The following is a 16729-nucleotide window of genomic DNA, read 5'->3' as shown; positions in this document are numbered from 1 at the left end:
AATATACATACTTATTATTAATATATATATGAATTGAGTCGGTACTTACCATGGGTTAATTCGCCTTATATCAAGTGTTAGCAAACGACTAATTAGTTTTTTATGACTAGAGATAGTCGAGATGCCTGTATTGCACCTTATAGATATGATCTCAAGGTAAAATTCTTTAGTTTAATAGGGCAATTTGGATTTTTACCCCAGATAAATTTGCAATAGTTATTATCCCCTCAGTTTTAAAAGGAAAAGAGGACAGAAACAATAAAATAGATCAAATAAAATGTATCGCCCTAATCAGTTTAGTTTTCACCATTTTTTATTTAGTAAGAGGCTTTCGGTAGATAATTGTTCAATTAATGTGTTGTAAATAATATAGAATTGTGATTCTTTTTTGTTTATGTACATATTTGCTAAAGTGATTGGAATCAACAGCTTCCAGTTTCTATATCGGCTATAGGCTATGTAGTCATAGTGTCGCATTTACTTGATTTTAAAGGTGCTTAAATGTTAAAACATTTTTTTACTACGCAAATACACTATTTATAAATATTTTTGTATTTTTTTTTAATAATACTTGAACTTTTAAGATATTACATCAGTTTGTTTTATATTTTTTGAATCTTATCTAAGAAAGATTTTGCCAAACTGCAAAAACATGATTTTCTATTCAACATTAACTATTTTGTATACCCTAGTTTACTATTGTTTTGTTAATTTGGAAACAATTCGGATCCGTGACGTTTGATGTACAAACAAATGCTCCAAAGATTTTATTGTGAGTTTTAGATTGATTGAAAATGGTCACTTGTTATTGCATACGTTACATAGATTGTTGTTTATCGTATTCCCTTTAATTAATATTCGTACGAAATGTAAGGCAATTAAAACTATTTTTCTAATTTTTGTAAAGAAGACAATTGGGGGACCCGTTTGCACCTGGCAGTGATGCACTGCATTGATATTGATTGAAATTGAACAGTTTGTCTAAACATGAGTACAAGATGCGGTTAGTAATTGCCCTAGTGCGGTAAGTATGTTAGGTGTATATTGATACTTAGCTACGATTAGTCAAGTCAAGTATAGTCTTACAGGCTAGAGCTTAGGAATAGGCATAGTTTCAGTTACAATTCTGCTCTGATTTTATGGCTGCAACACCATTTGACATAAGAAACTCGTTAACATTTAATGCTACAGTTCGGATTTGCCTCCAGTTGCCTTCTACTCTCGGCATTCAACAGTGCAATCAGAATGTACGTAACCTAGTGTAAAAGTTGAGCTTTTTTAGTCTCTAAGACATCACTATCACTCTCCTTAGGTGCTTTCTTTTCACAGAACTCGATCAGATACGAACAGACACCGGAGAGTGCAATAAATATTCCAGCATAATAAAAGGTGTCATCCCATCTGTAAGAGGACAAAGTGTGGTCAGTCAGCCCATTCAAGGACTGTAGAATGCCTGTAGAACCCAACTCACCTGCCCGTATACTCGTAAATGACTCCTGCTATGGGGGGTCCTGCGATCATTCCTACTCCCTGCACCAGCAGCACCAGACCGTAGGCACACGTAAAATCGTCCAAATCGACAATGCTGACCAGAATGCTGGGCGTAAACGAAAAAGAGCTGGCGAACGTGAATCCGAAAATAACGCACATGACCATCAGGCCCATGTAGTTGGTAATCAGCAGAGGCATGAAGAACACAGACGCGCCGCATACTGAAAAATATATCGCAGATGAAAATGTGTCCAAGGATACGCTCCTGTGAGCAACTCACCCAGCATGCACAGCGAGTAGCATATGTTGATGTTCATCCAGGGCAGATCCCCCAGATAGCCTAGTCCTATCATGCCCACCGTTTGGGCAATGCCAACATCCGAAATGAACTCGGCGCTCTCGCTCACCTCGTACTTGTATTGCTTCATGTAATCGGGAAGGTACAGGTAGGGGATAATGAACCTGTGGAGCGTGCCAAAAGGTAGATTAGCCGCTGATTGAACGGGGAGCCTTATCTGGTAAATGTTGAGTTTGAATTGATTTCAACTAGTTTTCTTATCGATCCCATAGGGCACTCGGACTCTGCGGGCGTGGGTAAGATAAACCTGGATCTTGAACAGCCAAGGTGGCCCACTAGGTGAGCTGATCGATAGCGTTGTGCTTGGAATTTTACCGCCGTTGGCCAACTGTATTGTTGGGCAACAACTGTTCGTTTTCGAACAGGTGCCAAAATTGCTTGCGACGTTTTCTGGCAAATATTCACTCGACGGCTTGGCACATTTGTCTATTAATTTTAGCATTTATTGCGCCTTGAGTTCATGCGCAGCTTGGGGCCTTCGCCAATTGGGCCTTTGCCCAGTTGAAATTGTTTCTTTTATAGCACCAAAGAGTACTTACCAAATGAACAGAAACAATGTGGAGAGATTGAAGAGGGCGAACTTCATGTCCAGGAAGAGGGAAAAGTCGAAAATGGACTTCATGGTGTCCACGAAGTTGTCATACCAGGTCTGGCGGGAGAAAAAGAAGATTTAGTTAATGTTCTGATTTAATGTCCAGAATTTTACAAGACGGAGGATAAGATTCTTTAGGAGTGCTTTCATTTTACTTGATAAGATGTACTTTTAAAAGCGATTAAAGGACTTTCGCGGAAACCAGGTAAATGTTGTTAGTTAGCCTTTCATTACAAAGTAATAGTTGTGAGTTGCTAGCTGAACTATGAAAAGATAATCATCTTCCAAGGTACCAATAGCTGCCCCGGTTTCTGGCGTAGGCAGAACGGAAATCGGAGCGGTCACCTTATCAGCCGTGAAAAGTATGTCTATGTGGTCCAACTAGTCGAGCATACAGAGAGGCAGCTGATAAACAGCTTCGAGCATTAACCAGCTGGAGCTGTCGCCAAGCGAGCGGCTGATAAGGGCGGGGCAAGGGTCACGGTCTACTCACATCCTCCTCCTCTTTGGCGATGGTGGTCATCGAGTTGCGGTAGATGTTGGGGCAGGAGGAGGCGCGCAGCCGGTAGCGGTGCGTGTTCAGCATGGCGCCGCGGTAGTGGATTGAGTTGCGGTGAATGCGCATGTCCTTAAGGAAGTTGGAGTTCCGGATCGAGATGTTGCGGCGGAGGTTCGATCGGTGGTGGCTGGGCTTCTTGGAGCGCGACAGCCTGCGGATGCCCGTGATGCTGTCCAGGCGTGCGCGACGAGTGGCCAGTTCGCTGTTGACTGACGGCTCCTGTTCAGGAATGGCGATTACGGTGGGCCTGATGCGCCTGCTTGGCTCCAGCAATGCGAAGGTCTCGTCCTTCGAGTAGTAGCAGTGCAGGTCCTCGCTCAAGATGTCCACCGAGTTGTGTCGTAGGCCATTCACCTTTAGGTTGGAGATGGATGGCGTTGTATGCTTGGCCATGAAGATGTTTTCGTTAAGCGAGTAGCGGGAGGAGGCGTGTTTCTGCGTGAGGTAGCCTTCGTCCGAGGAACGCAGGGAGCCATTGGCAGTCCCACCAGTGGAGCGCTTTTCTGACGGAGACAGCGTCTCGATGGAGGCCAGGTAAGCCTTCTTGGCTAGCTCTGCCGCCTCTTGAGCTATTCCGCCCATTAGGGTATCATCGGGCGATCCTATAACGGCCGTCGATGGAGGATAGGCACCTGCTCCCGAGGACATGGACAGTAGGTTTTCGCGTGAGGGGGCCTCCGCACCCTCCTTGTGGCGTAGGGAGCGGCGGCTCAGGCTCTTAACCTCGCAGATGCTGTCGAGCTCCTGAGTGCTCAGGAACGTGGGCAGGAAAATCTCGCTGCGGTAGCGCTTGAGGGCCGAGTCCAAGGGATCGTCAATCTGCTGGTTGGCCTCCGTGTTGTTCTTGGTCACCAGTGAGTCCAGCACGGCCTCCTTTGTGATGCCGGTGTCCAGGAGCTTTTTAATTTCCTCCAGGCAGACACTGGAGTTGGAGAAGGTGGTGACGCTTTGGGACCGACTCTCCAGTCGGTTCTCCTCGATCAGCCAGTCGGGATCGCGCATCAGGGCGCCACAAACGCATGCGTTGAGCATGGTGCCTCCGAGGATTAGGGTGGCTCCCCGCCAGCCGTACGATTCAATTAGATAGGAAGTGAGGCGAGCGTAGACAAAGGTCCCGATGCCGGTACCTGATGCTCCTATCCCGGTGGCGAAGGTGCGCTTCTTGTCGAACCAAAAAGCAATGGACACCACAGCGGTCACGTACCCGATGCCCAGGCCCAGTCCCGAGATGATACCAAAGGTCACCATGAGCATCTCGATTGAGTTGCAAAACGAAGACAGCGCAAACCCAAAGGCAGAGACCACACCGCCGAGGATGGTCATCTTTCGGCAGCCGTACTTGTCCACCAGATTGGACCAGATGGGCCCCATTAGCAGGGGCACGGAGAAGAATAGCGAGGATATCCAGGCGGTCTTGGAAGTGGACTCTCCGAAGTAGTCCAGCAGTTCCACGTTGATTAGTCCGAACGAGAAGCTCAGTCCGTCGGCAATAAGGGACACCACCAGGGAGGCGAATACCACCACCCAGCCATATCCTCCGTCTGGCATCTTGGGCGTTTTCTTCTCCGTGGAACTGGAGTCAATCGAGTCGCCGGACTCGTTCGAGATTAGGCGCTTGCGCCGCTTCACCTGCCCGTTTCCGGTCATCAAGCACGTCAAGGTGCCGTCCTCCAGTTCGATGACACTGCTCCTTACCGCGCGGCTGTGTCCCGCCCCATCAGCGAGCTCCTCCACGGAGAGGTTACAGAAGGTGACCTCCGGGAAGAGGTCGTGCTTGATGGCCTTGTGGAGCGGCGTATTGGCCGGAGCAGGCGTGAGGGGCAGGGCCTGGTAATTGGAGGCTCCTCCGTTCTGATTCTGATTCTGGCTCTGGCCATTGTGGTTGTTGTTGACCGCCTCGCAGCTGTTGTTGTTGGAGGCGTTGGGATCCGCCGCTAGCTTGGCCATGTCAGAGTCCCAGATCGCGATGTTGTGTAAAGGGTTCAGCTACGTCTATAAAAAGGTTTGTAAAATTTGCACTTTCTTGTCCAGCGATCGGTTATTGCAAGTGAACACAATTTGCATTAGATTTCAGCATAAATTTGGTTTAAGTAGGCGGTAGGTATATGTTTCCTCCCTCTGTTGGTCAACTGCAGTGCGTAGCTGAAAGATAAAGACAGATTGAACTTAGCGCTAGAGCGACTTTTAAACTCTGCAATCCCCCGTCCCAACTGCAGCTTGGCGCTGATAGCAACCAAAACCTTGTCCAGTCCATCTTCAGCTCTTTACCTCAACTTTCTGTCTATATGACCAATTGCGCGACTACAACAACATCTGCCTGAAACCATTTCGTTCAAAAATCCGCGCAGAAACTGTTTGCTCACTTGGCAATTCGTTTATTTGCCTTCGAGGCGCCTTCAACTTGACCTCAGCAAAACAGAAAGCGGACCATTTTCCGCTTTTCCGAGCGCATTCCGAGAGCATCGAGAGAAATGGCTTTCTTCTTACCTCAGACCCAAAACAAAGTGCGTCACATGAACGCGACGGCAGCTGATGTCCCCTAATAATTATGGTATCCGAAAACAAATATTTGTGTTCGTTCCCCTGAAATGGACGTCTGTGGTTAATTATAGACTGCTGTACGGGCTGAATAGGCACAAATCATCTACGATCGGACTAACCAGATTCTTAGGAGCGTCTCTAGGTTTCCAGTTGACCACTTACCCGACTGCAGTCCTGGCAATGCTTTCTCCGCACGCCAGCAGCCAAGCCGTTGTGGATCGAAGTGAATCGGCGATCTGTGGTGTTGATATTCTTAAGATTTCACTGGCACTAGTTTCACTGTTTCGGCGCCGCCGCCAATCAATTCACCATAATTGCACAGATCTTCAGTTATGTTTAGCTCGCTTAGGGTGCGGTTAGAGTGTTTATTCAGGGTGGCGGTTCTGTTGAAGATTCTTAGGCGCGGGTCGCGGGGGATGTAGTGCAGGAACACCTTGTTCGACTTGCCGCTGTTGTTGTAAGTACGGGGATTGTTGTTCTGGCCCTTGGCGAACGACTTGGCGCTGCTGGTCGCGCCCGATGCGGCCGATGCGGATGCTGCAGATGTTGGTTTGCCTGCACGATAGAATGACTTGGACCGAAGGTCGTTCATTAAGAACGCTAGGGGGTTTATCACAGGCCAACGGAGAATATATTGAGCGATAATTGACGGCAACTGGCGGCAGTTGCTGGTTTGGCTGGTGTTGCAGTTGCAGTTGCAGTTGCAGTTGCAGTTGCAGTTGTAGCAGTTTGTGCTGCCGGTAAACGGATTTTGCCCTGGCAGCCACATGCGGCACTTTGTTTTCGCGTTCGCGGAAGTCAAGCACTTTTCGATTCGATTCGATTCGATGCCAACGAATTAGCGCGCCCGGCTAGCTCGAACAAAAAATAACAAACACAAATCGAACACAAAACTGGGCCTCAGTGGTTTCTCCGGCTACTTGCCGCTCCCCGTGTCAAGTGCGCGGCGCGTGGTGCGGCGGCATTGTATATCTATATCCTTATATCGGCGGCGGGACGACCAACGCGGCGTATGATTAATTCGTCTCTGTTGGTGCAACTCAATCGCTGCTTTCGCTGCTTTCGCTGCTGCTGTTCTCGCCTCCTCGCGTCGCTGGCGCCTGATAATGATTTATGGTCCTCGTCCTCAATTAGCAGCCTGCGGTGCAAACGCTGCAAGAGGGGCGGAAAGAGTGGGGTCAGCAGTTAGTTTTGATTCGCCTGATAAATGACTTAAATGCGAGCAGGCGGCTCTGGGCTTAAATCTATAAATGTGTATATTCAATGCGAGCATAAATGCCCCCCTATTTTTCTGAGAAAGTCCCACAAAGGCGACGGATTCACGATGCTCTCATCTTATGTTTAAGTGCTCGATTGACCAACAATACGAGATTTTCAAGGGGAATTGGGTGCCCAAGAACAGAATTGCTCAAAGAACAGCATCTTTGTTGGCATCTTGTTGCCTTAATCAATTAATGTAGGTCAATTTTTGAATAGCAATTCACAAATATTCTCTGCGTAATCACAAACTATTTTTACAAACAGTATGAATGGGTTATTGTTAACAATGAAGCAAACAAACTTCAAATTTTCAAGATCGCCAAAAACTTTCAATGTGTGTTGTTTTTGTTTATTGCCATGGTAAAGAATAATTATTCTAATGTTTTTGGCAAAACCCAACCGTAAACAGAATTTATAGTTTTATTTTAGAAATATAAAGTCTGCATAATTTGAGCCACTTTAGCGGATATTTTGCTATGGCAAATTTTAAATGGAAATTAGGCAGTATATTGATCAATGCCAGTCGTTTGTATTTGAAAATAGGAAACACGTTTAGCTCCGTAACGTTTAACTTCTACAAGCTAGTGCCAATGTTTATTTTATCTAATGAAAAGAGCTAATTATTATTAGATAGATTTGTGTTTGAGTGCTCAAACCAGTTAATTTTACAAAAGTGTTGGAATATTAACAAATTTATTTCTGTAACAACTTCGAATTGTCATGCTATCAGTAATGAAAATACCGACTATTAAATTTATTGAATTATTAGAGCTCAAAGACAGACATTCAATGAAAGCGTAGGATGCTGATAAGATTGAAATTGCGCTCCCATACAATAAGATTCGCTTCCGCATTGGATCATCTTTATATGTATGCTGACCAACTGATCGTGGCTCCTCAAGTTCAACGCTCGATAGGCGATATAAACAGCGAACCTGAGTAAACTGGGAGCAACGTGCTTTAGTTGCCGGGATCTGCAGTCCTAAAACGCGATTGTCTGGCAGACAACGAAATGGTTCCTTATCAGAAATCAAATTCGGATCACGATTACTGCGAGTACACAGATCACCAAAGCTGGATTGTGAGCGTGTGGGGCGATAGCGATTCTCGGGCGAAAAGTGGCTGCCTATCTTTACAATATAATTGGCAGAAAATGGTTTTATTCGTTTCGATGCGATAAGCTAATGTCTAGCCCTCGAATCCGGAGATTGCGCTACTTGGAGTTGCAAGCGAAAGTTCGAATGATGAGTTCGGCTGACTACAAGTACTATTTTGCTAGTTAAATCCCACTTGGCATTACGTTTTCGTTGATCTCGTTCCAAACTAGTTCAGCACCACCTGCTGCGCCCTGTGGCATGCAACACTCTTCAAAGGCACTCGCCGCTGGAGCAGCACTTTCACTTTGTAGAGCACATCGTGCTCGAAACTTGAAGTCCACATCTCGCTTATTCCGTATTTACACAACAATGGCCGAAAACAAAGCAGCGCGTGAGCTGGACAGTCCACTCCCGTCCCGTTCCGTCCACTCCCGTCCAGTCCAGTCCCGTCCCGCACTGGGACTCAAGGCAATTCGGGCTGGGATTGAAGAACAACAGGCCCGCAGCTCGTCGGAAGAGCGACTAAACCTAAACCCACTCCGGCGCGGAACGGAACGGAGCACGGAGCACGGAGCAGAGCTATCGCATGCCTTAATCTAATAAATTCCTTATCACAGCGCGTCGCCATATAGTATTTGCTATATCTCGCATTTGTGCAGCCCCAAGTACACGGACGGATACCCGTGGAGTCGGTGTGTAATGACACACGCGTCGGCGTCGTTGACATGCCAGCCTTTTGTGACGCGCTCTCCTCGGCTCTTTCGGATCAGATCTCTCCTTGGTCAGACTTGGACTCGGAGCCTGGCGTTTGCCGGGGCAGCGGCGTGTGGGGAACTATTCGCCGCTGTGGCGTTGGTGTACAAATCATGTGATTGTGGGTAATTGCTGTTCTAGTTACAACAACAATGCCGCTGCCTACAGAATCAGACCAAGAAATCCAGCCGAAACCTTTATCTGTTGAGCTGGACGCAGTCTAGTACGTTCAATATGAACGTTCAATATTTGACAAATATAAATATTTACTAATTCCTACAAGTTATATCTATATCTCACTGCCCAGCAGATTGATTATAATTTTTTTAAACTAATTTGGATTTCTACAGATTAGTGGGTTTCATTGTAAGAAATGCATTTTCGGCTTGATGGAATTTAATTTATAACATTTAATATGTTATGTGATGACCGTAACAACTATTCCTGCTTAATGTTGCATATTTGAAAGCACGAAACATTTAGGATCTGGAAGAATCTGCTTTTGTATGTTACTATTTGCTTAACTGAGTAAAACCAGTAATTTTTGGACACATAGTTGTCCTGAATTGCCTATTATAATTACGGCGATAAGACAAAGTAACGTTCTGCGTAGTTCTTTAGGTCGGTTGAATATGAGGCAATTTCATCGCAGGTTTACAAGTTGACGATAAGCTTTTAGTACCCAAATTTAACGCCGAGGTTCCTTTTGATGCTGACCTAGGCCATCGAAGTTGCTTTATTGGCCTGATTACAATGTATGCACTCGTATATGGAGGCTTTATAAGAGTACCTGGGAAAATAAAAGTGTACATGTAGACGGATGCCTGCCTACAATTAAAGATTTGGCTCTAAATGAATTACCTTTCCCTGGTTGTTTGTTTTGATTATACACAGAAAATGCCTTGATGTGAACTGGAGGAATTAAACCAGTGTAGTTTGACTGCCTGCCATTACTTTTTAATTGAAAGAGTTAAGCAAATTGAGGCAAGGACAAGCTGGTCACCTTGAATCGAATTGATTTTGCTTCTCACAGTCGCCTTCTGTATTGCCCATTAGAGTGTCCATCCAAGGAGGGAGAACAGCCCCTATCAGCAGCCATTGTCCTTCCAATCCTGCACTTTGTGACGCTTTAGGGAATACTCCCTGAGAAGTTCTAAGCAGAAATACAATCTAAAAGCAAAAAATCACTGGCGAAAATTGTTTTTATGTATGCTCAGCTTGCCAGTCTCGGATTTCCCAATCCGCTCGATTGAAGTAGATAATTGATAGTGGGTTCAGTTCTGCCAGCGTAATACTGGTGGCGATTGTTAATTGATTTGCGGTTTTGACGTGTTGCTTGGGGTTGTGGGGGTTTCAAGGCAGCTCACAGAAGGAATTAATTTAGCTTGTCTTATAAAGCATTTTAAATAAGTTGAATGTTTAGGATTCCGTTTTACAGGTAACTCTCTTCATTACATTGGTATATCCAATGCTCAAATGTTTTTACAAACTCTAGCAGACAATGATTTTGGGAGTTCTTTGTAAGTGAGTTTATTGGGCATTTCATAAAGCACATCTGATAATCTATATATCTGATAGCTACATAGTTTCTTTCTTATATAAAAAGGAATTTTAAAATGTAACTATCCCCCTTATTCGTAAAATGAAAGGGTATGCAACATGCGTTAAGAAGTATGTTGCAGTTAAGAGGAAGCGTTTCAGACCCATTATAGATCAGGATCACTAGCCGACTCGATCAGGCAATGTCCGTCTGAAAATCCGTCTTTTTGTCCGCCTGTCCGTATGAACGCCGAGATCTCGGGCACTATATAAGCTAGAAAGTTAAGATTAACCATGCAGATTTTACTGTTCTACTATTTTTCTTTCCAATTCCGATCGAAATGCAAGCAAAATGTAGAAATATTTGACTTGCAATCCCAGTAACTGAGTAATTTGTATTACTTGATGGTCTATTTTTTCTTATTTTCTCTTATTTTTATGTACATACATATGTGTATGGAAAATAACCCCTTTTCTTTGTGAAGCATTACTTAAATGTTTCGACTTTGGCCTTCATTTTTCCTACAGAGGCTTAGATACAGCTACCATAACGTTATAAATTGTACCGCACCCAGAGAAAAATGCGACCCACCACTTGGCCAAAACCACTTTTGATTTGGCTGATGCCGCATCCTGAAAGCTCGACACGAAAGCCACCGCAAAAAGTCGCAAAGGAGGTCGTTGGTTACATTTAACAAACAGTGCACACACGGTTCACACACACAGGTGTCGCTGTGACAGGTACACACTTTCGGCGTCCTTTCATGTTTTATATTTACCATTGGGGGCACAACATATAGTAACAATAAGTGCATCATCAGCAATGTCATCTCTCAAAAAGTTCTGGGCGCCAAAGGAAAGGCGAAAATTGGGACTGCACTTTCAAACTGGTAGGCATGCATGTTCGCATTTAAGGGATAATTATGATTTTCGCCTTCAACTTGGCCAACTTTCCAGTCGCACAAACACAAGCAAAATGTCCTGTATTGATTTTTGCCCAGCTATAAGATTTATTAGTTTTTTGCCCAGGGTTGAGTGTTTGTGTTTGTGATGCAGAGGATATGCAACATGAGATTTTTGCCAATATTTGGCATCTCATATTCTCTGTGTTCTGAATTTCCTAAGAATTTGGCTCTTTATCGCATTTCTTAACCTGGCAGTTATAAATTAGGTTTAATCCAATAAATTAATTAAAATTTGTGTGTTTAATATGCCAGGGTGGGCTAGTATGACTCGAAATATAGCATTTCCCAAACTACAGTAATATTAAAAAAGTTCACAGTAAGTGATTTTCAAAAATTGTGTAAATAATTGATAATCAATCCGCAATCGCTTCGTAAACGTGTATAAAATTCTAATTCACATCGATTTAATGGATAATATCACCTATCCTAAGGAGGACGGCTGTCTAACTTTCAATCTAGGGCATACATACAGTGGGCTACAATCACCCCAGAACTCACCCAAAAATAGTGGATTCGGTGCCGAAAAGACTTAAAATGGTTGTTAACAACAAGGGAGGTCACACAAAATTTAAAAAAAAATGTAATAGTTTTAAGCATAAGAACAAATACTAATTTTACAAAATGGTTGAAATAAGCTGTTGCATAGTTTTGAAATACATTTTCATTATTAATTCTTAAAAAAATACTACCAAAATTATTACAAACAAAATAAGTTTGTAAATATTATCTTGAAACTTACAACAAATATGTTGCTTTTAATTTTTTTGATAAAATTTTTAGTTCCGATTTTACAGACCGTTAAAGTTTCAGATATACGCTGGTTGAAATAAGCTGTGAGCCACTGTATATAGATCGGAACTAATTTAATCGGGGCGTTCAGAAACTCACTTTCCATGTGTGATTAAGGGTACTTTGAAAAATTGCACAAAATCGAAACAAAGCCTTTTGTTTTGGCACTCTTTTCACTGCCTTTTGTGGCTTTGCAGCCTTTTAAAAAGGGCAACTTGGAAAAGCGGACATGTGGCTATGCGTGCAAACAACTTCAAGGCTGGGGTGACTTTGGTTTTCCTAATTCTGCTCTTGACACAGGCTTTCAGAACGGAGCCGAAAAGGTTGAATGCGAAATGCAATATGCAAACCAAAATGTAAATTAGAATAAACAATAACTACTAAGATTTAGCGCTAGAAGGAGTGATTTCGCATATAAATGGGCAGAGCAAACGAAATGAATGGCATTAATTATTATACTGGAACCGCAATCAATAAGTCATACTGTTCAATAATTAAGCAACCATTATTCAAGTAAGTAGTCTGAATCTGCTTAGATTGAGGAATAAAATCAGTATTTCGCCTTGTCATTTTTAATAATTCCCGATAAGATGGAAACACCAAGTGAACTTTGCTGCACAGTGCGGAAAATGAGTGGCAAGGTCGTTCGACGAGGGCAAGTGACGCAATGGCGAAAAGTTATCTTTGCGCCAAGTTTGCGAACTCAAATTTGTCAGCGCGTCACACAGTCTGCGACTTGTCCGGCGGATGTTGTGCTAGCATACACTGAGAACAAAAACGACGTTTCAACTTGGGCACACTGTACTCCATTTTAGCGTATATCACAGCTGTTACAATACGGTTCATGGGCTGCTTACTTTACTTGTATTCAATAAGGTATTCAATTTAGTATGGGTTTAAAGCTAAAAATATCTGACTCTCAAAAAATGTACCGCTCGCTTGCGTCATTTTCATTTTCCCTACACAACACACAGGTTCTCACAACACAGATAATAATTGCTTTGTGTTTGAAGTACACTTCATAAAGTATATTATTTTCTACGACGACATTAAGGCCGAGAACACTGATTACTGCTAAAGAATAAATCTGCACTTTGCTTTTTCTGAGTGTCATTTGGGATTTTGGGTCATTTGAGTCGCTGATCATGCGACAGCTAGGAGCAAGTTGCTCCACTTACGCGCAAATGTATCTGGTGGCGATAAACTCGTTCCTTTGTCAACTGAGTTTGCTCGGTATCTTGGACCCGAGTCCAATAAACAAATCGGCAATGGGCAGCCAAAACAATCAATTAAGCGCAACTCTGTAAAGAAATCACTTGTTGGCTCGCAAGTTCCTGCACCGACAGTTGTTGCCCTTCTCGAGTTTGAAATGGGACTGAGTGAACAGCGATTTCCCCGCCCTTTCCAGCTGCCTCCGTCTCCCTCACTCGCCTGCCCCGTCTCGCTCTGGCCACTGGATGCATCGGGAGTTTTCAATTTCGAAGTGCCCGACACGCTTTCCACCACTAACTCTTTCCGCTTCTGCCTGTTTGTGTTCTCTTGACGCAATGGAAATTTACCAGCGACATTATTAGATGCCGTCGTTTTTTTGTTTCATCCGGCGCATTTCATACTTCAGGATTTTGGGAAACTGAAGGGAAGCTGGCAAGCCGCAGTTCGCATACCCTTTCTGCTAAAACCCATCATGCAGTTGGCAAGTAGCCCGATTTTGATGATTCAATGCAGGAAAAATCGACTGAAATGTCATAAAATCATAAGGGAAATAGATGTACATACAATTTATGACATACATATGTGCTATGCCTATATCGCGCAAAGGTAAAATTAAGATTACTCCTAGTACTTCCAATCTGTGTAATTTGCTTGTGTATTCATAAATTAGAGTGCCTGCAATGAATTACGGGGGTGGAGTGCTCGCGTGCTGAAGTGAATTCCTTACAGGATTAGCCACAGAAGATGAATGCATTACTTGCATGCTGACCGCATTCGAAGGCTACGTGTTGAGCGATGCGGTGGCTATGGCGATTAATAAAAATAATAAAAATATAGTCACCGAATGCGAGATCCCATTCCCATCTTATACACTTTAATGCCATAGAATTGAAAAAAACACTTTCATGTTTGCATTCGACCCACGTACATAGATAAGATAAGCTTCGATAGAAAATAAGAATTAATTAAGCAAATTAGCAACTATTTAATTCGAGTACGGACTGTGCACGAGAAACGTATCTATATAAGGATCAGCTACTTGGTCTCGTGATACTTTGAATGTATAAAAGGGATCACAGATCTGAGAGCATGCATGGGAAAATGTGGATTGGATGTCAATTTGGATGTCAATTAAGACATTGTGAATTCATGTAAGTACAGGGCAACTAATGAAGCGTCTTTAGAGCAATTAGCATCGTTAACACAGTTGCGTTACAAATCGCTGGGGCGACACTCGGATTGTAGAACCGGTTTTGGCAATCAGCTGTTTGACTCCTCTCCGTTCGCTGCTGACACACATTATTCGGCAAAACAGATAAGCAGCGAGGTAAGATAATAATAATAAATGCAAAGGTCTTACCGGTTTTGTCAGCTGCTACATACAGATGTTTTCGGGTTTCCCCGCTACCCTGCAGTGCCGACTTCAAACCGCCTAGTCGATTGAGGTTCAATGGCTTCTGAGCCAAGTCATCTAAACTCATTTCGCTTCGCTTTGCGTACAAATCAAGGACGCCAGCCAAGAAAATGGTTTTCGATTACAGCAAATCACACTTGCAGAACGCCAAAAAAGCCAAAAATCGAAGCCAAAAAAGCGTATGCATATATTTAACACACATGTGCATACACTATATGTATATTTATATGCACATATGTAAGTCAAGGCACTCCATCTAATATCACCCGCCACACAGAGGAAAAAGCCACATTACTATTCTATGATAAATAAGGTTTGCTTTTGCACTAAGCATATCCTATTTTTTCAAAATGGTGCTTTGAAAGTTAATGATTTCAGTTTCTTGGAGTACATGTGTAACTATGTATGTACATACATAGAAACTCAATCCACTGGATTTGGAACTGGGTAGGGTTGGATGGTGCCGAAGACAAAGGCAGTAAAGCCAAATGACTGTAGCAGCAAAACGGCGAAAAGCCAGAAACTGTGCCACAGTCACTGCGGTCTACCAGCACCAGCATCCTCTGGCCTTCGTCCTTCAGAGCCACCCACCTAGCCCACCCACCTAGCTTATGTAAATGGAGCAAGTGGGGAGGGCGAGGCGGCGTGGTAAGTTGGGGCCGCAACTTTGGATTTACTTTTCAGAGTGCTTGGGATTGAATTGTGTGGCAACAGCCACGATCCCAGTGCGGCAGTAACTATTGGTTTCTTACACTGGTAATACAAGTGGTATACAGCCTTTAGCTGGCTTTCTAATTTCCCACGAATAGCTGCAATGGTCAGGGCTGTGGAATACCCTACTGACAAATCGCATATGAAGATGGCATGCTCGTAAAAAGCACACTACACCCGCTTTGTTGGTCTTATCTGACTTTATTGAGTCACTGGACTTGGAACTCGAGCCACTTTAGGTTCGAACAAAAGAATAAATGTGTTATTAAGGCGCGTCTGCCTTTTGAATACTTTTTCAACGTTCACGGAAAACGTAAATCCAACAGTCGTGCCAAAACGCGTCCAAAACTACCGACCTATAAATAGCCCCACTCGATCATAGAATCAGAAGGTTGTGGACACGAAGCAACGAAAATAAATCAAAAATTGTTAACTCATCGCAGCTATAGGTAGATATAACCCAAAACAAACATCTTATCATAAATTTAGACTTTCAGAGGGAATTACGCATTACAAATGCACATACATATGTACATATGTGCATACGTACATATGTATGTATTTATAAATACCGTTCACAATTATTAAGCAAACTGCGTTTCGGTACTCACCTGATCTCCCTGCTGAGCTGGTGGATTCGTGGTTCCTGAGCTAAATTGCAGCCATTACTGTGTGCTGGTCCTGTGTCATTGCCTTATCTTACATTATAAGCTGCACATTAAAGTGATTGTAGTTGTTGGGCAGACGAGTATTCCAAAACCCAATAAGCTCGCTCTCTCTTCGCTTCTTCTGCGTATGTCTCTTCGTCGAATTTGGTAGCTGTTGTTTTATGAATTTCTGCCGCCCGACTGTTTCGACCCTTGCACAGTGGGATGGATTCGCTGCAGCGCGCGTCCGAATCAGCTGGCTTACAATGCACGATTTAAATTGCCAAGTCGACAAACACTCTGGTTAAGCGATATTCGGCACGCTTCAGGATTGTGTGGAAAGTTGTCAACTATCGGCTTCGACTTCGTCACGCCCACTGTAAGGGAGTTTCGATTTTCTGCGGGGGAGGTGGCACAAGTTCACCAGAATATGTGGGGCGACCGGAGGTCGTATAAACAAAAGCACAGTGCACCCAAGTGCGGAAATCGCGGCTGTAAGAGCTACAAATGCGTGCAGGAGTCGGGAATCGGGGAGGAACTCTCGATTTACCCAATCGCAGGATTTAAATTGATTACTTAACACGCTCTGTCGCGAGAAAAATAGGCTATCTCTACTGCCGCGGCCCTTAAAAATATAGAAAAGTCGGATAGACTACCACACAAGCACCGCTCGACCGTTCGCACTCCAATTGGAACATCATCTGACCGTTGCCGTAACAGCGGCTGTTAACGCAGCCCGTGAGGGTGGAAATTTCGATAGCATTTATCGAAATAGAGGCAAAGTGTAGTTTCAGAAAACAG

General features: G+C 43.7%; 2 protein-coding genes across 4 annotated transcripts; both read right to left on the bottom strand.

Annotated features, from left to right (window-relative positions):
• Positions 1-295: 295 nt before the first annotated feature.
• LOC6541480 lies at positions 296-16638 on the bottom strand. Of its 3 annotated transcripts, none has more exons than XM_001970702.3 (7): positions 15893-16638; positions 5704-6693; positions 2935-5142; positions 2389-2498; positions 1772-1953; positions 1472-1712; positions 296-1401 (listed from the first exon to the last, which is right to left on the bottom strand). In XM_001970702.3, the coding sequence occupies exons 3-7, from the start codon at positions 4945-4947 to the stop codon at positions 1257-1259; spliced, it is 2691 nt and encodes an 896-aa protein (XP_001970738.1). In that variant the 5' UTR covers positions 4948-5142; positions 5704-6693; positions 15893-16638; the 3' UTR covers positions 296-1256. The 3 variants fall into 3 exon arrangements, with proteins under 3 accessions (XP_001970738.1, XP_026835127.1, XP_026835126.1); XM_026979326.1 differs by lacking the exon at positions 15893-16638 and adding an exon at positions 13123-13482; XM_026979325.1 differs by lacking the exon at positions 15893-16638 and adding an exon at positions 8102-8428.
• Positions 5776-6311, bottom strand: LOC113564126. The gene has a single exon (XM_026979328.1). The coding sequence runs from the start codon at positions 6308-6310 to the stop codon at positions 5795-5797; it is 516 nt and encodes a 171-aa protein (XP_026835129.1). The 5' UTR covers position 6311; the 3' UTR covers positions 5776-5794.
• Positions 16639-16729: the final 91 nt, after the last annotated feature.

The sequence above is a fragment of the Drosophila erecta genome, unplaced genomic scaffold (assembly GCF_003286155.1).
Source record: "Drosophila erecta strain 14021-0224.00,06,07 unplaced genomic scaffold, DereRS2 tig00000055-arrow-pilon, whole genome shotgun sequence".
NCBI lineage: Eukaryota > Metazoa > Arthropoda > Insecta > Diptera > Drosophilidae > Drosophila > Drosophila erecta.
Note: the sequence above shows the minus strand (reverse complement) of the source record. Positions and strands in the feature narration are given on the sequence as shown.

What these genes read in the sequence shown, in the direction of transcription:
- LOC6541480 (XM_001970702.3), bottom strand. Translation starts at nt 4,947, where the DNA reads ATGGCCAAGCTAGCGGCGGATCCCAACGCCTCCAACAACAACAGCTGC. An exon ending in TCGCCAAAGAGGAGGAGGAT is followed by an intron (nt 2,499 to 2,934) that starts GTGAGTAGACCG and finishes TTCTCCCGCCAG; the next exon opens with ACCTGGTATGACAACTTCGT. An exon ending in ATTTACGAGTATACGGGCAG is followed by an intron (nt 1,402 to 1,471) that starts GTGAGTTGGGTT and finishes GTCCTCTTACAG; the next exon opens with ATGGGATGACACCTTTTATT.
- LOC113564126 (XM_026979328.1), bottom strand. Translation starts at nt 6,310, where the DNA reads ATGTGGCTGCCAGGGCAAAATCCGTTTACCGGCAGCACAAACTGCTAC.